The sequence below is a fragment of the Alexandromys fortis genome, unplaced genomic scaffold, assembly GCF_014885135.2.
Source record: "Alexandromys fortis isolate MF-2015 unplaced genomic scaffold, M_Fortis_MF-2015_v1.1 scaffold_40, whole genome shotgun sequence".
NCBI classification, from domain to species: domain Eukaryota; kingdom Metazoa; phylum Chordata; class Mammalia; order Rodentia; family Cricetidae; genus Alexandromys; species Alexandromys fortis.
The window spans coordinates 8,284,445-8,307,254 of NW_026067966.1; the positions used below are offsets into that span (position 1 = coordinate 8,284,445).

General features: G+C 41.8%; 1 protein-coding gene across 3 annotated transcripts in view; it reads left to right on the forward strand.

Annotated features, from left to right (window-relative positions):
• LOC126508768 (nuclear body protein SP140-like) overlaps window positions 1-21,625 on the forward strand; it is a 39,028-nt gene extending 17,403 nt beyond the window's left edge. For 2 of the 3 annotated variants that reach the window (XM_050154173.1, XM_050154175.1), the window contains exons 7-14: window positions 3,546-3,641; window positions 7,310-7,375; window positions 9,288-9,365; window positions 11,034-11,138; window positions 13,241-13,383; window positions 15,092-15,139; window positions 17,340-17,378; window positions 18,812-21,625. In XM_050154173.1, the coding sequence (XP_050010130.1) occupies window positions 3,546-3,641; window positions 7,310-7,375; window positions 9,288-9,365; window positions 11,034-11,138; window positions 13,241-13,383; window positions 15,092-15,139; window positions 17,340-17,378; window positions 18,812-18,841 (605 nt within the window). In that variant the 3' untranslated portion in view covers window positions 18,842-21,625. The remainder of the gene's footprint in view (window positions 1-3,545; window positions 3,642-7,309; window positions 7,376-9,287; window positions 9,366-11,033; window positions 11,139-13,240; window positions 13,384-15,091; window positions 15,140-17,339; window positions 17,379-18,811) is intronic. The other variant, XM_050154174.1, reaches the window with a different exon arrangement.
• Window positions 21,626-22,810: the final 1,185 nt, after the last annotated feature.

Below are 22,810 nucleotides of genomic sequence, written 5' to 3' on the forward strand. Positions count from 1 at the left end.
TCTCTGGCGACAGCTCCATAGCATCTCCCTCTCACTCTGCCTTCCTCTTCCAATGCTATAGACCAAGCCAGTTTTCTTCATCATTAACCAATAAAATCAACACATAGACAGAAGTACTTCCCATACCATTTCCCCTTTTCTGTTTAAACAAAAAGGAATGCTTTAACTTTGACATAGTAAAATTATATATAATCAACAGTTATCAAGCAAAAATTACAATATTTATATCTACTTTATCTCTTACCATAACTAAGGAAAACTATGTCTATTCTTCAGCTCCATCAAAGACTCTGAAAGGATATAATATTACCTAAGTAAACAGGAAGTACATTGCAAGCAACTTCCAAAATTCTAGAATTGCTACCTGGACAGTCATCCAAAGTTCTTCTGTAACGTTGGAGCATCCATCTTCAGCCTATAGGCCCATAGTATCTGGCAGACATTTCCACGAAGCAGGAAATTTCAAATGCAGTTCTGCCTATCATGGCAATCTGTCAGTCACTTTCTTCCATGTCATGCAGAATGTCTGGCAGACTCTTTCATGAGTCAAGAACCCTGAGGGGTAATCTCACTTTTAGGCAAGTTTAGCAGTTATTTCTCTGTGGATACTGCATGTCCAGTTCATTAAGCAGTCCATGCAAGTGCAGTTTCTTGCCCAAATGGCTATCCAACTCTATAAGGAGCCTCTTTGATGCCCAACTTCCTCTTGAAGTAGCTTGTGCTGCCAGGAGCAGATGTGTCTCATTGCCATGAAAAGTTCTAAGTTATTAAAACATTTTAAATACCATATTCTGTAGTCTTTGAAAGATATGAAGAATGCCTATCCATCTGAAATATATCTCTATACATATAGAAAATCTAACTAACATGACTACAAGCTTGACTATTATAGATGAGTATTAAATTATATTTCTTAATTATACATTACATTTTAAAATTTTATGTGAACTACACAAACACAGTACCTTAATCAAGGGCAGAAATATCCATATACAGTGTAACAAAATTTACCTTAAATTTGTATTAATAAACCGAGATCCATACCAAAGCAAATTATTCATCTCTATAGCATATCCCTCTTTAAATGTAAAGAAACAATTATGAAAAATATTTGGGAATATGGGCATAGTTCTGTCCATACTGCTTCCTGCTGTTTGGAGGTCACTGTTAATCAGGTCTTTCATGGTGCATTCTATGTGCTAGGTTCATCTCAGTCAGCAGCTGGGTGAAGTAATTTTTGAGGGGTGTTTAAGGCAACCTTCAGGGTGTCTTGTTTCATCAAACCATACCAGTCTGGAAGCAATCCAAAGGTTCTCATCCTCTGTGGAAACAAGAGAAGAACCTCTTTTCCAAAGCAACATATCTTTAGACCCAAATTTGGAAGTCATGATACCTTTATAATATACATGCTGATTTAGCTTAGCAGCCCATACAATGAAATGTCGCTCTGTACTTAGCTCATTCACAGTCAAAAAGTTCAAAGATAACACAATAACATACATTAATTCAGAGAATCTCTTTGACTTTTTCATTTTTACATGACTTATTTTTCTTTACTGCTTTTAATCCACACCTATCTGTACTCTGTCTCTTTAAAGACTTTACCCATTTTTAAAGCATTAACTTTATTTTGTGACCCTCTATTCTCTTTTTTTTATAGTGCTCAAAGAGGAAGTATTGTATCATCTGACTGATGTAATTTAATGAAACCCAAAGCTATTCAATCAGTATTATTTGGGCACTTTCCCTACATTCTTTAACACACAAGTCATCCTGCCTTCCCTTTATTCTTAAAACCCTTAGCACTTTGTCAAGAGGGAAATTGTTATAGTTGTAATTCTCTAGAAGCACAGGAATCAATGAGTTTCTGGTGTGTTTTAGAACTTGACAATGACAAGGAGATCAGAGGTCAAGTTTCCAGATGGTCTCACCTGGGCTTAGGTGGCTAGATTCTCATGATCTGAACCCAAAGTTTATGTCTTTGACTACTCAGGGGAGCCTGCAAGGGTCCAGCAGAAAGAGGTTTTATTTAGCAAATAGGGTTTCTTAAAGAGAGTGAAAGAAAAAACATCACAGAGAATTACAAAGCGTGTGAATAGTTTTATATGAAATAGTGGAGTCCCAGAAGGATAGCGCTAGAAACTATTAACACAAAAGCAATGTAAAATGTGGTGCATACTTAGGAGGTAAAGAAGACAGTAAACGTTAGGAAGAGAAAAATCCAGAGAGCTAGTGAGAGGCACAAAGGCCTTTCCAAGCAGCGTCGAAAATGGAGTTGCTAGGAGAAATAACTACCACCTAGTGTTAACTAAGGAACAGCTATGCTTGTGAGTCCTGTTCTCAATGAGGCAGGCTGGGACTGGCTGGGAGTGGGAAGAAAGATTGTGTTCAAAGCACATGGCTCCTAGGCCACAGCTAGATTCACTTGGAGCTTTAAGAAGAAGGAAGCTCATTAAAGGGGTAGGGGAGAGGCAGGGAGTGAAGCAGGGAGAAAAGCTCAATAAAAATCAATAAAAAAGGAGAAGGTAGCTCAGGGGCTTAGACTCTATAAAGCAGAAGTGCTTAGCAAAGGCTGCTATGAAGACATGAACCCAGCATTTGGAGGGGGACTGCTGCTGATAAGCTGGATTTCAAATTTGTATCATTGCTTCTGATTGGCTAGATTTCCGAAGTTTGGTTAGTGATTAGGTAGTCACTGGCCAGTTTGGGATGGGTTTGAAACTGGTAAAACTAGCAAAAGTTATCCTTTACTATTTTCAGAGAACAGTTTTATTTTTTTCACAGCATATAAGAACTTTGAAAATCTTACAACTATATGTAGCAAATTAAAGGAAACTTAATTTGGAAAAATGGAAAATAATGTACATTGTGGAAAGAGATAGCTCCATTGGATCCTGGGTGTGACTGCTACAGCAGGTTTTATTTGTTTTTGAGTTTTCGTTGTTTTTGGTTTGTTTGTTTCCCTAGAAAATAGCTTTCTCCTTCATTCAGAATCTACCTTGCTGTGCAGTCAGAGAGCAGTGGTGGCTCTTATCTGACACTGTCTCAGGATCCATGGACAGCAATGTTTTAGTTACTAGCCAGAATGCTCCATCACCGGGTGATGAAATAGGGTAGGAGAGCTTGATTCTAGCCTGCTGTTGGATGACAGAGAAGGAGACTCTGTCCTAAAATAATCACACAGATGCCATTCTGATAAAGGGGGCAAGACAGGAGAGGAAAAAATAAAAAAGAGGAACTGAAAGTCAGACAGAAGGAGAATGCAAAAATATTTTTAAGGAATAAGAAAAGGCAGTGGTTCAGTTAAGATATAAAAAGGCCATCTGTCCGATGCTTGGAATGACAATGAAAGACCCCAGTCAAGTGAGTTCAAAGCCATTCAGGAAAATTAGTTGGCACCATGTCTAACAATGAACACAAAGAAAACATGTGAGGGCATAGCCCAGTGGTAGACTGCTTGCCTAGAATGGGTAAGGCTCTGAGTTTGGTACCCAGTATTGCAAAATTAAATAACAAACAAACCAATACCTACAATTTTGGCACAGGAGCAGAGCGATCCACAAGTGAAAATGAGATGTGTTCCTGTGTCATGTGTCCCTCAGCAAAGGACCCAGAAGCAAGCATGGGAAACAGCCAATCAGGTAACTAATAGACAAGGCTGCACAAGGTTGTGGGTTAGGCATGGCTGGAAAATGCCACAGGATCCAGCTTGTGGTCCAGTTCATCCCTGAATCCAGTTCTTTGCACTTGCCCGCTTGGAGCTGGAGAGAAGCAGGAACCCTTTGTAGAGCCACTTTTAAGAGGATGGAGTCTTCTCCTAATGATAAAGACATTCTACACAAATGATCAAGATAAGGCCTTGTTTAGTGGGGACAATGTCTGACCTGTGATGTTTAAAGCTACTAAATGTTTGGTAATTTGTTCTCAGAGAAGTAAAGAGTAGTACATATTTTGGAATAGTGAGGAATTATGTATAGTCTTCATGACAGTGACAGACCACATGTATGAGAGTGGTCTCATAAGATGGCATTACTGTATAGGGTTGCAGTTGACTTAGTCTATAAGTACATTGATGGTCTCACAGTGAGAAGATTCTAATGACAATTTCTCAGAATGTACCCCATTGGTAAGCAAAGAATGGGTTTTCTGCAAGTGAGATGTAGCTCTATCATAGTCATAAATATTCAGAAGTAGTATTGAAGTTAGGCAATGAGGAGAGACTAAAGAATTTGTTTGTCATTTTTTTTGACAGGGTTTCACTGTATAGCTTTGGCTGGTCTAGAGCCTGATGTGTAGACAGATCATGTTGGCCATGAACTCACACATCTGCTTGCCTCTGTCTCCTGAATATTAATATTAGGGGAAATCCTCACTCAGTTGCTGGGCCCTTGAGGGGTAATTTCAAATTACTCAAATTAGAAAAGTCTTAGAATACCCCAAGCAATGAGTTTGGGTAATGTACCTGGTAGGATCCTGTAATTGGATAACAATGGGTGAATGGTGTCTAGCAACAGACAGGTTTTGGGTGTCTCAGACTTGGGGTTTTACCTGAGAGGCCGGTAGAGGAAGAGATACGTTGAAGCTGGGAGGTTGGGAGGCTAGGAGGAGAAGGAGAGGAGCTGCTGGCGAGCCTGGGGTGAGGTGAACGGGAGGAGCAAACAAGATAGAAGCTCCCACTTCAGCTAAAATAATCTCTTCCCATAAGAGGTACAGGGTAAGTTGGCATGACTAAAAATGAATGAGTGAGAGGAATGCATTTGAAAATGCAATTGTGTGTGGGGTCTGATGAGTTAGATAATGCTGTCCTCCTACCTCAACAATAGGGAAAGTAGAAGGAGATGTGGGTACCCCAAACTCTCTAAGTACCAAGTATGGGACTCTGGTATCCAAGAGAAGGGAGATGGCCCATCCTGATACTGTGATATTTACCCATGGCTCCCTATTACAGACGACAGTTGTGGTCGGGTCAAGGGAGCCTGGGCAGCCTCAGTTATCCATGGCCAGACTGAGAAGGTTGGTTTGGGAGTTGTCTGGGTCTGATGTCTCCATTCCATTATGTGCATGAGGACAGTTGATCACCCAATGTCCTTCTCTATGGCACTTCAGACACAGTCTTGTTGGACCAATATGAGGATTAGGGCATGCCCAGGCCCAATGCCCCATTTTACCACATTTAAAACATGGGCCCAGTGGCTCTTGAGCCCCAGGGTGCAAGGGAGTGGCACAGGCAGGATGATCAGTTGCCTAAGCCAGTCAAATGGTCTTGGCCAGCATTTGACATTTCTGTCTATGGTTCTTATCATGCCTTCCATGGCATACCTTAAAAGCCAGCCCTAAGACTTCTGCCTGTGGGATATCAAGGGGCCTTTCTCCAAATAATTAATTTTAGACCTAATTTGAGGAAGCTCTGGGAAAAGAAATGGGTTATGAGGAGCTGTTTGTCCTCTGGGGCCTCTGGATCTAAATTAGTGTACTGCAAGAGAGCCTTTGTGATGTGCTCTAAGAATGCAGATGGATTTTCATTTGGATCCTGAACAACATCTAAGAGTTTATCATAGTTTACTGGCTTGAGGGAAGCCTTAAGGAGATGTACCAGGAGGCAAGTCATAAACTAGTCTCTAGCTAAAATACCACCTGGGGTGTTATAATCCCAGTGTGGAGCCCACACAGGGATGGCTTCTGCCCCAGGGAGGTGTGCTGCATTAGTCTGGTGAGCCTCATCTGCATGTACTCTGGTCTGCTCCCAAACTCGCCCGTGCTCCTCAGGAAGTAGGTTATTAGTTAGCATCATGAAAGTATCATGAAAGGTGTGACTATAAGATTGAGTAATGTATTAGAGTTATTTTATGAAAGGTAGAATTAGATGTGTAAGAACACAGTTTTTGTTCTACGTGAGAGAATTCTGAGAGCGAGAAAGGAACGTGTGCCTTGACCATTCCATCCACACTGGCTGCCTCTTGCAACAGAACTGCTGCTGGTTGGTTTGGTCAGGGTTGGGTCCCCTAACAACATGCGAGCTGTGAGAGTAGGGGTAAAAGTGAGTGCTAGAATCGGGCAGCTGCCGCAGCATGGCACTGGAGAGAAGGAAGGATCCAGAGGGGCTAACAGAGCAGTTGATGGAGGAAAGAGAACTGGAGAGGTAGAAGTAGCTGTCTGCTGAGGTTGGAAAGGTGGGGGTTCATTAGCAGGGTCCAGAGTGGAAATGGGGTATTCCTGCAGCTTAGATGGTATAGTCAGGAACGTGTGAGCAGGTGAACAGCTTGTAAGGACAGAGGGCTTAGAACTTAGATAGAAAAAGACTTGGATATAAGATAACTCTTTCCATCTGCCTGTGCGCTGACAAAAGTTAGAAAGTTCCCTCAGAATATCGGGATCTAAGGTGCTGTTAAGTGGCCACTTTAGGTTATTATCTTATGTGCACTTAGGGTATTTCTTAGTTCAAAGGCAGATAATCTTGGGAATCTGTGAGTAAAGCATGAAGAATTGAGGTTTGAGGGTCTCTAAAAGACATCCCAGGGAGGAAGATGGACTAATAGTTTTTGAGGGTTTATTTCCCATGGCTAAGAATGTGAAAAAGGTGAGGACCCAATAGTAATTAACCATGAACATCTTTGGGATAAAGCAAGGGTCAAGGGCTAGGTCAAGGTCAATTTGATACCTGTCCATACAGGAATTAAGGACTGGATAGGACCACTCTGAGTGGCCCGAGAGAGGACAACAGTCAGAGAGATGAGGACCAAATTCGAGTGGTGAGGAGTCAAATCTCAGTCCTTAGCCAAGGGGAATAACCAGGGATGAATGTCAGCAAAGGGCTTAACCATAGCCTTGAAGGTTCCCCCTCATTTCTTGGAACACCATAAGGTTGCCAGGAGATCAATGGTTAAGTCCTGGGGTTCAGAGAAACAGTTAAGCTGACCAGAAGGGAAAAAACTCACCAATCAAAGCCACTGGATACTTGATAATTCCTTATACCATGTTAATGAAGTCTGTTGCCTTCTCCCTCCCCTTTTGGAGTGAAGTGTATAAACATGCAGAAAATAAATAAATTCCTTCTGGTGCTTTTATTTCTTTCATATCTCTGTTCCTTTTGCTCAGTAATTCTAATCCTCATGCTTCTACCTTGGAATGTGTGAATTTCATTGAGGCTGGACCACCATGAACCCTCACATGACTAAACTGGTTATTAGAATTTTTCCTCATTTCTAAGATTTGAAATTTGAAAACTTTATCTGAATATGGCTGACATATAAGGCTTAGAGAATTACATTTGTATCTTTGAATAATTAATTTTATTATTTTTGTTTGGTAGGAAAAAAGAAAGGTCACAACTTGTCAAGAGTAAAACAGAGAAGGCCACAAACTGTACGGCCAAAAAGTAAGCAAGCAGCTGGATGGAGTTACAGCTGTTGAGTTTTTTAAGGTGTTGCCCATTGCATGCTTGGAGACCTGTGAGTTTCTGAGCCTTAGTAGTGTGTGTGTGTGTATGTGAGTGAGTGTATGTGTGTTGTATTTACACTGTGCATATGGGTACACATACTTGCACCTACAAGTATAGGCCTGAGGAGGATATTGAATATCCTGCTCGCTCTCTCTCTCTCTCTCTCTCTCTCTCTCTCTCTCTCTCTCTCTCTCTCTCTCCTTTATTCCCTTGATGGTTGTCAGCCAGCCAGTAAACCCCAGTGAGCTTCTTGTCTCCCATCCCTTAACACTAGCATTATAGGTGCATACATACATATTTTTTAAGTGGATGCTGGTATCTGAACTCAGGTCCTTATGTTTGAACACTGGTGGCTTTTAGCCCCTGAGTAACCTCCACCCTCCCACAAAAGGTTTATGTAGGTTGTGTTCCAAAGAAGGTTTAATGAAGCAAACAGGTTACAGGTGTATATGTGCAAATGTGTGTATGTGCCTCACCTATCCATTCTTTCGCCTTGCTATGGGCTGTTCAGCTCTTTATTAGACCAATCAGTTGTTTTACTGATTAGATAGACAGGCACAGCAACACAGCTTCACAGAGTTAAACAATGTAACATAAAAAATGTAATATATCTTTGCATCATTAAAACAAACGTTCCACAGCATAAACTAATGTAACACATCTGAAAATAATATTCCGCAGCATGAAACCATTCATTTTGTTTATAAATCCAGGCCTTTCAATGTAACTATGGATCTATCTAGAGAGGGAGATGTACGTAGAGATAGAAAAATAATCGACAGTCCATTTTCACAAATGTTCATTGAAGGGCTGACAAGACGCTCAGTGTTAAAGTGCTTGCTACACAAGTTTGAGGCCCTGAATTTCGATCCCTAGCCCCCACATAAAAAATGACATGATTACACATCTGCAATCCTTCACTGTTGAATTCATCAGGCTTGTTGAACAGCAAGCTTAGCCAACCAAACTGATGAGTTCTGGTTTTGGTGTCAGATCTTGTCAACAGTTAAGATGGAGAGCCACTGAGGAAGATGCTCGACTTTGGTATCTGGGCCCCCACACATACATACAGAGGAACACAACGTGTATACATTTGTATGCAAAAATGCATTCACTGGTTATATTTGGCTATTAGAATAGAAGTGATGTCCATATTTTTATTTGTGTTTAAAATATTGAACATGATCAACTTTTGTCATTAGAGGTGAGATAGAGAGAGAGAGAGAGAGAGAGAGAGAGAGAGAGAGAGAGAGAGAGAGAGAGAACAATCAATCTTAGAAGATTTTTGAACAAGTTAATCACTGTGATGTTTCCTACAATCTTATTCCTATAACTTGTATATATTTACAAACAGCACCCTACCATCTGATTTTAGTAACAGTCTAAGGGATTTCGTCTTCCTAGACAAAAGCTAAATGCCTTTTTCTAAATTATTATCAATTTTGCATCAGATCCATGAAATAGGCTTTGGAATCCCATTCAATATTAATTTCACCAAACTAAGAATCATACACTCTTGACAATGACCCAGTTGTGCTCTTGATTGATATGTATATTTTTGTTTAGAGAGGAGAAATGGTGGTTTTGTCTATTTTTTTGAATACATATTTTGTAAACCACATTTTTATTCAAGTCTGTGTAGACAGATTTCTTTCTAATGTGTTAATACAACAGAATCCTTCACAGGCTTTAACTTTGACTTCTACTTGCTTAGACACAGCTCCTTGTTGTGAGCTCTCATCCACAGTGTGTTCAGAAAGTACTCTGACTTAACAGAGAGGCCTCCCTTGCTCCTTCCCATTTTCAGCTGTTGCTTGGCTCAATCTGCATTTGTCTGTATCTCTCCTAGATGGCACCAGAGTTGGCCACCAGGCTGTCAGGAGAAAGAAAACGGAAAAGAATCCAGGCCGTTCTGCCAAGACCAGGGGTAAGATGGCCTCCGTGGGTCTTTCCCTACACCCATGAGTGCACACAGATTTTGTTAGGGTTTGGGGAAAATCTAAAGCCTTAAAAATTTCTACTCAGGCTTATCTATCAACTTGAGAGCAGCAAAATCTCAAAGCAAAGTTGTTTGGAGCAAGACTGTGAACTGTATTTATATCATCAATATTATGTGTCCTAATTTCTTCCTTACGTTTGAGTTGGTCTCTTAAAGGCTATTGGCTGAAGGAGTAGAAGGAGTCCCCACAGCACCACACATTGATTATTAAAATGTCTAGACTTGGTGAAGTATAAGCAGAAAGCAAATGTTCTCTCTCATAGTCCTTTTCCTCCTCCCTTTGGGTGAGTTCTTTTTAATTTTGAGCAGACCATGTAACTTCCCAGTTCCTAGAGCTGGAATGGAGGATGGACCGCTGCAGGGAAAAGTTTTCCCAGTGGGCTATGGGTGTGGGCTGTCAGAAGGAAAGGGAGGAAGGAGGTATTCTCAGGCATACTTTACCCTTCCAGAATCCTGGTGACATCCTGGGTAAGAGGGAGGAGACTCCCTTGGAAAGTTGTTCCTGAGTGGAAGCCCTTCTGTTGCTGGTGCTCCCACCATGTACAGAGAGGAAGCAAGGGCATTAGTTTCCATGACAGCTTTATGTAGCTGAACTAACCACGGAGACACTGCCTGTTTACTCACTGTCTCTGAGAAACTAGAATCATGATGATACAGCTGAAACAAGACCTAGAGCTCTGGGCCACTGTAATGCTGCCTCCATTCACCAGGAAGAGTGGAGACAATCTCTGCCATACGCGGGGTATCACCCACCAGCAAATGCACATCAAGGTGGCCCAGAGTGGTGGGAGAGACCTGGGTCCAAGCTTTCTCTTCTATGACTACATGGACTTCGGGTTCTCCCTTGGCTCTTCTTTCCTCAATTTCTCCATTACTAAAGAGAAGTGTGATTTTATGTCAACCATCCGATGTCCATTGAAGTCTTGATCAGCTACTGCTCAAATAGCATCAGCATCACAGACAGTGCATCCCTCCCGCGTGATGGTCTCTGCACTGATGACAGGCAGGGAAAATGTAACTCCTCATCTCTCAGAAATTTGTTTGAGGAATTTTCATCTCTATTTCTATGGAGTTGCAGCTCTGCTCTACATAAGAGCTTTCAGATTATTCTAGAACTTTCGGGGGTTCTCTCTGTTGTTTGGGGGTTCACAACAGAAAACGCTGTTGTGAGGGAGAAGATGGAGCAGAGCAAACAGAAAAGGAATTCCACCCAACTCTGCTAGGTTGCCCATCATCTCTCCCTCCTAGGCCAGTCAGAGCTCAAATGGGGGAGATTAGAGGACCATCTCTGCCTACCATCGTTAGTACAAACAGTCAGGCAGCCCCTGTTTCATGGCCATGTAGCAATCAGAGTGAGATAAGGACAGTTTATCAAAGCCAAAAGTCTCCGGTAAAGCTTGTTCTTTAAAAAAAAAATAAATTAGAGGTAAAATATTTGTCATTATGTATCCAATATGCCACTTGCAAAAAATGACTTAGAAGTTAGAGATCTGAGGAGCGAAGTGTTCCTAGTGTTAAAGGAATGACCCCAAGAGAGAGGAGGGAATGTGCACACCTGCAAAGAGACAGAAGAAGAAATCTTCTTTTTTTTCCCAGTTCCGAAAAGGTGCAGAAATAAAAATTCACGTTTCAGTGCTGAGCTGCTTCCTGTGACATGTGGTAAGGTGAAGGGAACACTACACAAGGATAAATTCAAGCAAGGTACGTATCGTGGTTTTTTCACAACTGCTAAATAAAAACATCACAAGCAATAATGGAATTACTTAAGGAACTAGAAGAGTTGGCTTGAAAACAGGAAGAATCCTAACGCTTGAAGAAACCATGCCTAGTAGATGCTCACAATAACATGTATGGAGCCATGAGATGCCCAGAGAACCAGAGAAACTTCCATCCAGAAATGGAAGCTAGTGCATATTTTCCTTCCAGTCAGACACAAATAGGGAGGGACCCTCAGCCTCTGCCTTCGCATCCCTGTGTCAGCAGCACCAGGGCAGGGCACTTGTCATGGTGAGAGCATCACAGGATTGAGAATCAGAGAACCCAAGTTCTAGACTCAGCTTTGCCAAGAGAGGAGATCTTTTTCTGTAGTGTAGGAGGGACTTTCTGGGCATGAAATTTCTCTCTCTCTCTCTTTTTTTTTTTTTTTTTTTGGTGTTTTTGAGACAGGGTTTCTCTGTAGCTTTGGTGCCTGTCCCGGAACTAGCTCTTGTAGACCAAGCTGCCCTCGAACTCCCAGAGATCCGCCTGCCTCTGCCTCCTGAGTGCTGGGATTAAAGGCGTGCGCCGCCACCACCTGGCTGAAATTTCTCATTTTTAAATAGAGGACAATAATATAAAGCCTGACCCATAGTATATCCACGAAGATTAACTTATATTATTGGTATAACATATTCTAGTTTTCAAAAAAAGAAAAAACACCCCCCCAACCAAAACCCACTATGATGGACTTCATCTCACATCTCTTTTATATGAGCCTGTGGATGGTAGTTGATATAAATACATCGTCACTATTTTTAACAGCTTTACTGAGTTATAATTCATATACCATATAATTCAGCACTTAGAGTCTATGATCAATAAGGGTTTCTTTTTTGGTACACAGAAGAAAAATTACCATGCAAACATATTTGTCTCCCTCTGTCTATTAGGAGTTGATACTCATTCCTAGTTCCTTCTACCGAGCATTCGCCCAGCTAATTCCTGGCCTATAAATCTGCCTCCTTACGTACTTCATACAAGTGACATGCCATAGTGTATGTCACTTGTGACTGCCTGCTTTCACTTAGCATGATGACATCAAGCCTCATCTGTGTAGTTTATGCAATATATGTTTCAAATCACAAATAATGTCATATTCCATTGTATGACTATTTCATGTTTCCCTCATTTATTCAGTTTGCCTCATTCTGCCTTGGGTTATAATGAATAATGCTGTTTTGATAACTTGTGTATACCATTTATGTGATATAAACACTGAGTTTGAGGCACATACACAGAAGTGGAATTGCTGGGTCATAGGATGATTATATGTTGAACTCAGTTATGAATTACCAAATGTTTTTGGTATCGGTAACATTGTTTTATATTCATATCATCAGTGTGTGAGACCTTCAACTTCCCTACAATAAATAGCTACTATTTCTTGTTTTTTGTTACAGTCATCTTGGTGGTATGTGAAATGGTGTTGTGATTTTGCTTGCATTTTTATAACAATGAAGATGCCCAAAACATGACTTTTTTTTATTAACCTTAGTCTGTATTTTCATGGGACAATATTTACTTAGGTTAATAGTACTTACCTCCAACTGCAGTGATGGCCAAGCACCTGTTCAATAGTCTCATAAATTTGGGTAGACAATGATGCCACAGAACTCCTGAGTTGCAGAATCCAGCTGCAGTCTCAGCTCTAAGATGAGGACTCCACCTCCACCTTGCCGGGGGCCTCCTGGGACAGGTTGTTCTCCAGCCCGAGAGATCAACACCAGGTTGAAATCCACGCACCCTGAGCAGTCAGTCACTACCTTGTCCCTTTCGACGTGACCCTGAAACAGTTTTAAAAAGATATCTGTTGGTGGCGATTGTTAGTTCCTTCATGCATGAAAATCAAAGAAGCATGAAAGGCTTCAACAAAGTCCTTAGGGAACTCCAGGGCTGAGCTGGGACTCCTGAAGCCAGAGAGAAGGCCAACTCTATTGACTTTGAGCACACTTTGGGTGGCTCCAGTTCCAGTATGGTGGGAGGGGCCATGAATCTGAGCTCCAGGGACAAAGCAGGCTCATGATCAGTCTACTGTCGTCTTACAGGGATCTTCGTGAAGTCCATACAGAGTGAAGCTGGGGACTGGTACACACCCATTGGGTTTGAAAACTTGGGAGGCCTTGGACGATCAAAGAACTGGAAATTGAGTGTGCACTGCTACAAATGGCCCCTGAAATTCTTGATCCAGGTATTGCAGGGGAGGGGGAAGGGTGGTCAGTGCCTCTTCTTCTTACACTGTTTACAGATCAAATAGCTATGAGATATGGGGAATCCCTAATGCCGATGAGGTTTGCCAGTCACTCAGGAGAGAGGCAGCCCACATTCATAGCCTCATTTCTGGGGGTACACCTTGCTGATGCTGACAAATGATAGATACAGAATCTCTGAGGAGGAAATGGGATTCTTGCAGAGAAATTTCTGCATTGAAGCCAAAGGAGGAGTTGATAGCCAGACAAGTGAAAGAGAATCTAGAGAAATAACCTGCAAGCAAAGGCAGTTGTGTGGATACAGGGGATGAGTAATGTGTCATAAACCATCAACTCAGGATGCTTGTGCAGGAACTTAATGCCATCCTAATGACCTCAAATGTGAAACATTGACAAGGAATTAGTGATGTCATTGAGGTTAGAAATGGCAGATGAAATATATGATCATCATTGTCACCATTATTTGGTGTGAAGGGGCTGAACTCAGGGCTTCAACTAAGCTAAAAAGATATCAGCTCTCTGATAACCTCAACCTCTGGTTCTACTTTGCTTGCTGTGTCACTATGACCCAAAGCAACTTGGAGAAGGAAAGAGTTTATTTGGTTATAGGCAGCAGTCCATCATGAAGGGAAGGCAAGGCAGGAACACAAGGCAGAAATGTGAAGGCAGGAACTGAAGCAGAAACTACAGAAGAACTGGCTTGCTCCTTGGCTCATGTTCAATATTCTTTCTTATTCAGCTTAGGCCCACTTATAAGTGATGGCACCACCCACAGTGGGCTTGGATTTTCTGTATGAATCCACAATGAATAAAATGCCCCCACAGACATGCCTAAAGGTTATCTGAGACAGTTCTTCAGTTGACATTTGCTCTTCTTAGGAGTGTCAAGTTGACAATCAAACTAACTAGGACACATCTGCAATGCTGTTAGTAATGGACCGTCATGGACATGATTTCCTCATCTCCCTATCCTACAAGCTAGTTTTTATCCTAGAATTCTTAGCTTAAATGTCTCACCCCTTCTTGACTTGGCCCTCACCTCCCAGAGACCCTTCTTAAACTGTTGGAAATTGGTTTTCTGTGCTGGTGGTTGTGGCATACTCTTTAAATCCAAGCACTCCTGAGGCAGAGGCAACTGGATCTCTGAGTTCAAAGACAATCTTGTCTACAGTGTGAGTAGGTTGCCAGAACTCCACAGAGAAACCCTATCTAAAAAGGAGAGAGAGAGAGAGAGAGAGAGAGAGAGAGAGAGGAGAGGAGAGAATGTGTTTCTTCCACAAACTTTCTCCATTATCTCCCATAACCAAATTTCGGTCATGTGCTCCAAACTCCTCAGAACATGTGACACCCTGTATGCATGAAACACATGTGTGTTAACTGCCTAGTCCTGTGGAACTAGTTCCTAGTGGAACAAGTTGAATTGTATCCGGTGGGAACAGAGAATGTGTAATGGTTGAACAAGGGATTGTGAGGGAAAATTCTCAGCACTTGAGGCAGAGGGATATGAGGAGGTCTTTCCAGCTGCCACAGGCCAGGGTCTCTAAGTTGTATGCGATGAGAGCGGAATGGAGTTGGACAACGTGGGTCTGAATGGAAGATCCAGGCAGAACTTCTGGAAGGAGGCTGACAATTCCCAGTGCACACTGCTGAAATACAGATAACTACATGCTCGATCCTTCTATCTTGCAGAAAAAATTTCTCCCCAATTCTCCACGAACTTATGGCAAGAGAAAAAAGGTGAGTTCTCATCATGTGGTTTTACTCACAAAACTTTTTTATTTTATGGTGTCTTGGTTGGGCTGTCATACTTCACCTCTCCTTCCTTTCTCTATTTCTTTTTTTGTTTTCAGCCTGTGTCTTCACTCAGGCTGTGTACGGTCAGGTCTTCTTTCAGCGTTGACTCCTTTGAGCTGGAGATGATAAAAAATCACCAACATAGGCTTCAATGGGCTGCAAAACACTCCACACTGGGCTTCATAGCTCACTGAGAATTTGAACTTCAGGCCTGTGTATTATCTGTCATTTGCATTATTGTCTGACTGGTTTGGACTCTGAACCCTGGGACATATCACTCAGTTTCCTTGAAGGAAACTAACTCCTAACCTGGTCAATGACTACTTTAAAGTCAATATTCTCTACCTTCCTCTAAATTCTAAGAGTATCTCTTTTTGAATCACTCAAATGAGCTAGAATAGTACAATCCACAGAACCATTTTTATTCCTGGATGCAGTGTTTCATAACAACAGGGGCAGTTGCCTCTTCTTTTGAGCCTCAATTAGTAAGAACCGGATTCTCAGAGAAACAGAAGCCACGATCCATTTCCACTTTCTTAAGCCTCTCAGAGCTTCTTCAGCTGCTCAGAGTCATGGGTTCTGGAATCTTCCTTGTCACTCTTGGTATCATACAACAACTTCCCAGCTCTTCCAGGACCATTTAAGCCTTCTGGTGGTAGCTAATGTGTGTCAGACACTCTGGTACGGTTTCCAAAACCATCATTTCTGTATGCTAATATCTGCATTGAGACACATGGATTCTCTTTTCCCAAGCGAAGCCATGTTTACTCATCTTTAAATGCACAATTGCTAACTATACACATTAGACCCATGGACTGAACAGAAGATAGAACCAGTAGCCCCGAGCGACCTCAAGTATTGTGTCCAAGTCACTGTCCACATTACAGAATAACAAACAGTGGACAGTGAGAGTGCCCTTCTCAGGTGGTTATACCGCACATCCTGTTTGTTTCCAGCTCTTGGCCCTGGACTGGAGTTAAGGGCTGAGATGGCCTGTGTCACAGAAGGGAAGACCGACAAATCTTTCCAATGAATGTGCAAAACAATGTGAAGTCCATTTTGCTTCTAAATGTGCAGCTGGCCTACCTGCTCTTTGAGTTGTGAATCGAGGGCAGAAGGCCATTAAGAGAAAGAGCTGAAGCCCTGGGTGCCTTAGGTTCATTTGATTTTCAGGGCTGTGTCCCTAGGAGAGCTACAGAAGGTCATAGATTTCCTCTCTAGGATCACCAAGACTCCAGGACTCGTTGAGCCTTCTGTGTTCTGGGCTATGATTGGTCTATCACAGTTTCAGGCTCACCTCAGCTGCTCTGGGGTGAGGTGCTAGTGGTCCTGGCTGATACATCCTGAGTGGTCAAATTGAATAAAAATGGCTGAGAGCCATTAATGTTGGAGGACAGGTAGAATTGTTCAAACCGGCCTATAGAAACCAGACGCTGCCTCTTTGCCTGATTCCACAAAGGCTTCCTGAGGACCAAGAGCCAGGAGGTGCAATCTTGCTTTGGGTCCAACAATAGTTTGATATCATCTCTTTCTCTGAAGAGATACACAGGTCCATAAAAATAGGTATGGAAAAGAAGTAGATACATTTAAGAGAAACCCTCTAGACAGAATGAATTAAACCAATATTTTCAATCAAAGAATTCAAGAGTGAGAACCCTCTGTCAAGTGGGAGGGACCATGGGAACCCCCTACAGGTGCGTGAGACCATGGCTTCTAAAGGCTGAGGTGAAAGTGAAATTGAGAAATACATTTGAGTGGTCATGATTAAAAATCCTTAGTGGGAGATTAGGTGCTGGCCTTATGAGGCTGAAGCTGATTTTGCTGTTGGCATTAAGCTTTAATTTGTTATATGGGAACTCTTGAGCTGTTCCTATCTAGTGGATTCTTAGTAATAATACTAATTTTAGCTGGGGATGATGGCACATGCTTGGAATCCCAGCACTCCATGTTCCATATGTAGAAACACAAAGATCAGTAGTTCAAGTCCAGCCTTGGTTATATAGTGAGCCTAAAACCAGCCTTGGCTACCTGAGACCTATCTTAAAAATAACATCAATAATGCTGGTGGTGATAAAACCAATTTAAACAACTATCATTTAAATCTTACATTTAACATTTTCATTGAAATGTTCTCTTTCTGCAGAGAACACAGGATTTGTCCAGTGCCTCAGCTAATGCTCCTGTAAGTACTGACTCTTAGCTGCAATCCCTGGAAAGTCCCAGCCTTCGCCTTGGTGCATTGCCTGTGTCATGGTTCCCTCTTCCCTGAAGGGGGATCCCTGTCAGCTTGGGTGCGCTGCTCCGGGAGATGAACAAAGATTACCAGATTTGTTCCCCACCAAGGCGGAAGGAGCCAGTCTGGGTGTTTGGGCCAGAAGCTTCCTACCATGTATTTCACCATGTGTTCTCATGTTCTCATCCTACCATGTGATAGCGCGTGTTCTCATGTTCCCATTCTACCTTGTGATTCACTACGTGTTCTGATGTTCTCATCCTACCATGTGCTAGCATGTGTTCTCATCCTACCATGTGTTAGCATGTGTTCCCATGTTATTATCCTACCACGTGTTCTCATGCTACCACGTGTTAGCATGTGTTCTCATGTTATTATCCTTCCATGTGATTCACCATGTGTTCTCATGTTCTTATCCTACCATGTGTTAGCATATGTTCTCATATTATCATCCTATCATGTGTTTCACCACGTGTTCTCATGTTCTCATACTACCATGTGCCACCATATGTTCTTATCCTACCATGTGCTAGCATGTGTTCTCATGTTCTCATCCTATCATGTATTAGCATGTGTTCCCATGTTCTCATCCTACTGTGTGTTCACCATGGGTTCTCATGTTCTCATCCTGTTCCACCATGTGTTCTCATGTTCTCATTTACATAAGGGATGGAGATGGAGATCTAGATCTCTGGGGTCCCTGGGACAGAGCCTGCAGTGGCAGTGGGCATGATTACTGTAGATGAAGAGTGAGGAGCAACTGTGAGAGGAGACAGCATCTGTAAAAGGCAGTGTGTGTAAAGAACATGTCCCAGCATGCATCTCAAGTGCAGGCAGAGTTCAAGAGGAACAGGCCAGGATTCATGCATGCTAGGTCTGGATCGTTCCACTACGTACAGAAAGTTGCCTGCAGAGTAAGTTGGTCCTTATGCCTCATGAATTCCCTGGGGTCACTCTGAAGGGAGCCATCAGGGACCCATCTGGCTAGGACCAAAACCATCACCACTGAGCAATTCACAGGGTATTTTCCTTCAGTCCCCTCTCTTCATATATATATATATATATATATATATATATATAATAAATTTCAAAAATATTTAATAAATTATATGAATAACTTTAAAATATATAGAACTTATTGGAATGACTTAAGAGCTTCAATCCAACTAACCCAATCAAGGCTTTCTGTGAATGGAAAGTCCAAGAATCTAGTAGTTGCTCAGTCCCATGAGGCTGGGTGTCTCAGCTGGTCCTCTGTACACGCTGGAATCTCAAAGAAGTAGGCTCCATTCCAGTGCCAATGAAGGGATGGATGTACTGACAAGGCAAGGGCAAGCAGGTAAAGCAGAACCAACCCTTCTTTCTTCCATATCCTTATATAGGCTTCCAGAAGAGGATTTGGACCAGATTAAAGGTGTATCTTCCTGCCTCAAAGTCTGGATTAAAGGTGTGTGTCATTCCACCTCAAGATCTGGATTTAAGGCATTCTGTCTTCCTGCCACAATATCCGGATCAATCAGAGATGTGCCTTCATTTCTGGATTGTTGTTCATTCCTGATACAGTCAACTTGACAACTGAGAATAGCCACCACAACCCACCTCTTGTCAATCATATCTCCTTATGCCATGATTAATTTCCAAATAAAAACAAGAACCATGTCATAATAATGCCTAAACATAATAGAACTATGCCATGTACACTCACAAGCACATTATATGTTAACCAGTGTTGTTGTCGTCCGCTTGTTTGTTCCTGGCTGCTCAGCCCCAAAATAACCACACAGAAACTATTAATTACAACACTGCTTGGCCTATTAGCTTATGCATATTTCTAGCTCACTTTTATTCTTAAATTAGCCCATTTCTATTATTTTATATTTTACCATGGGGCTTGTGGCCTACCAGCAAGGTTCCAGATGGCAGCTCACGTCTTTCCCCTCTGGCAGCTCTGTAATGCCTCTCTGACTCTGCCTTCTTTCTCCCAGCACTGTTTAGTTTTCCCTGCCTACTTCTCTTCTTTTCTCTTCTGTCCTGCTATAAGCCCAAAGCAGTTAATGAAAAAAAGCAAAACATAGACAGAACTTCCCACATCATTTCCCCTTTTCTGTTTAAATAAAAAAGAAGATTTTAACTTTAACAGAGTAAAATTGCATATAGCAAAACAGTTATCAAGTAAGAATTATAGTTACAATATTTATATCTACTTTATCTCTTATCATAACTAAGGGAAACTATAATCATAACTATTCTTCAACCCCGTCAAAGACTCCAGAAGGATAGACTATTGGCTAAGTGCACTTTAAGTAACTTATAAAACTCTAGAATTGACAGAGATATCTTACTGCCTGGATAGTCACCCAAAGTTCTTCTGTACTGTTGGGGAATTCATCTTCAGCCTATATGACCATAGTATCCTGCAGACTTTTCCATGATGCAGGAAATTTCAAAGACAGTTCCACCCATATTGGCAGTTTGACAGTCACTTTCTTCTGTGTCCTGCAGAATGTCTGGCAGACTCTTTCATGGAGCAGGAACCCTAAAGGACCATCTAACCATCTTTAGGCAACTTCAGCAGTCATTTCTCTGTGGATCCTGCATGCCCAGTTCATACAGCATAACATCAAGCAGTCCAGTCAAGAGCAGCTTCTTGCACAAATGGCTAACAAACTCCATAAGGAGCCCCTTTGATGCCCATCATCCTCTTGAAGTAGATTGGTGCTGCCAGGAGCAGATGAGTCTCATTGTCATGAAAAGTCTTAAGTTAATAATTTAAACATCTTAAATGCCATATTCTGAAGGTCTCTGAAAGATTTGAAGAATACCTACCTAGCTGAAATACATCTCTATATATCTAGAAAACCTAACATGACTATAAGCTTCTCTATTATAGATGATTATCTATTAACCTATATTTCTTAGTTATGCATTAAATTTTCAAATGAGCTGCACAAACACAAAACTTTAATCAAGAACACACACACATATATGTATAAAACAAAATTGATCTTAAATTTGTATCAATATACATCTCTATTGCAAACCAGGTCATACTTATACCTAACATGACATAACTGTTCTTCATACAACCACACACAAATTTTAAATTTAGAATAGGTGGCAATGTCCCTTAGGGGACATCCTACTAGCATCCTCTTAGTTGTTATAACATATGATAAGGATATTGAAAGAACAAGTACCTGCACAAACACATTCTTAGCAAAATACAACAGAAGCACTCATGTTGGTTATAATTCTCATTTCTGCAACTGATCATGTGGTCTGAGATGGTCTTTAGATCTGCATTCCTCTACTACCTATTCTGTATTTCCTCTACCTGAGGAAAGCCTGTCAACAGATCTTTGCTCTTTTACCAGAAAAATGACCCATACCTTCATTCCTGATGGGTCTGTGCCCTCTGTCATCCTGCCTGGATTAGGTTGTTGTAATTTTCCATTGACTTTAATCACGGGGCATGGTAGCACGAAGAGACACCCTAAAGGATCTCCTGCACTCCGGACATTTTCCTTCTTACTGCCACTGTGGAGAAGCAATCCAATCTTCCCATGGTAATCTGGATCTATCACTTCTCCTAACCGTGTTCTTTCTTTCTTAGCCTGTTGCTTTAAGGGCGATAGAAGCCCAGAGTGGCCAGGGGGAAATCTGAGATCCAGTTCAATGGAATGTTTGCTGTGGCTTTTGGTAGGAGCACTTCCTTCTCTGGAACTAAAACTTCAAGGCCAGCAGAACTTAGGGATGTGGGAAAAAGAAACAAAAGCTTTCCTAATGGGTCACCAAAGATGATAGTGAGCAAAATTATTTCCTTTTCCACCCCTGTGGAACCTGGCTATGAGAGAAACGGTACCATATATTGGACACTGATTCAAAACATATACTGCCTTCTGGAGACCCCTATGCCAACCCTCCATCCTGCTGCCACCTACTTTTCACTTAACTGTGACTTCAAAAGGCCAATCTGTCTTTCAGATCAGCTTCTTCAGGATGGTGAAGAAGATGGTAAGATCCGTGGGTTCCATGGTTGCGGGCCCACTGTCATATTTCTCCGGCTGTGAAGTGACTTCCCTGGTCAGAAGCAATACTGTGTGGAACACCAAGTTAGTGGATTAGGCATTCTGTAAGCACAGATGGTGGTTTTGGCAGAAGTATTAACCAGAATAAGTATCAACTTCAGTAAAAAAAAAAAAAAAAAAAAAAAAAAAAAAGTATTGTCACTTCCCTTGGGGAAATTGTTTATGTAGTCAACCTACCACCGGTTACTCACTGGTCACCCCAGAAAATTGTGCCATAGCTGGGACTCAATGTTGGTCTGCTGTTGGCAGACCTGGAACTCAGCAGCAGCTGTAGCAAAGTCAGCCTTGGTGAACAGAAGCCCATGTTGTTGAGCCCAGGCATAACCCCATCTCAGTTATCATGGCTTCTTTGTTCAAGGGCCCATTGGGCAATGACAGGAATATCTGGGGAAAGAGGTTGACCGCTACCTGATAATTGAACTCGTCCTTAACTAAAGTCACTTTTTGATGGGCATTTACATGGGACACAAGTGTCTTTGCATCCTTTGCCCATTTGGAAAGCTCTATCCAAATACTTCTTCCCCAGATGTCTTTCTCACCAGTTTTCCAATCATGTGCTTTCCAAGTCCCTGACTATTCGTGGGCTACAGCCCATGAATCAGTGAACAATTGCACATCTGGCCATCTCTCCAAACAAAATGTAATACCACATTTACTACCTGAAGTTCTGCCCACTGTGAAGATTTTTCTTCACCAGTACCTTTCAGGGTTTGATGCAAGGAGGGCCCGCTTGTTTATTCCAGCTGCCCAGAACTGAAAAAAACCACACAGAAACTGTATTAATTAAATCACTGCTTGGCCCATTAACTCTAGCTTTTTATTGGCTAATTCTTACATCTTAATTTAATCCATTTCTAGTAATCTAGTAACACCACAAGATCACGGCCTACCAGAAAAGTTTCAGCTTGTCTGTCTCCAACAGAGGCTCCATGACTTCTCTATTGACTCCTACTTTTTTCTCCCAGCATTCATTTCAGTTTTCCTTGCCTACCTAACTTCTGCCCTGCTATAGGTCCAAAGAAGTTTCTTTATTCATTAATGATAATCACAGCTTATAGAGGGGAATCTCACATCACTGGCCAGGATTGCCTTTTGCCATGACCCAATGTAGCCTTCCTTTTCTATGTTTGAGGATTTTTCAGCTTATACAGATCAAACAGAACTGCGGTAGGTTTCTTATCTGTTTCATGCCTGGAAACACCATGATTGTTTAGCCAGTGCCAAAGGTCCATATGAGTATTGCCACTGTAAAGCTCACATTATCTGTGCTGACCATTACAGGTTCAGCCATTA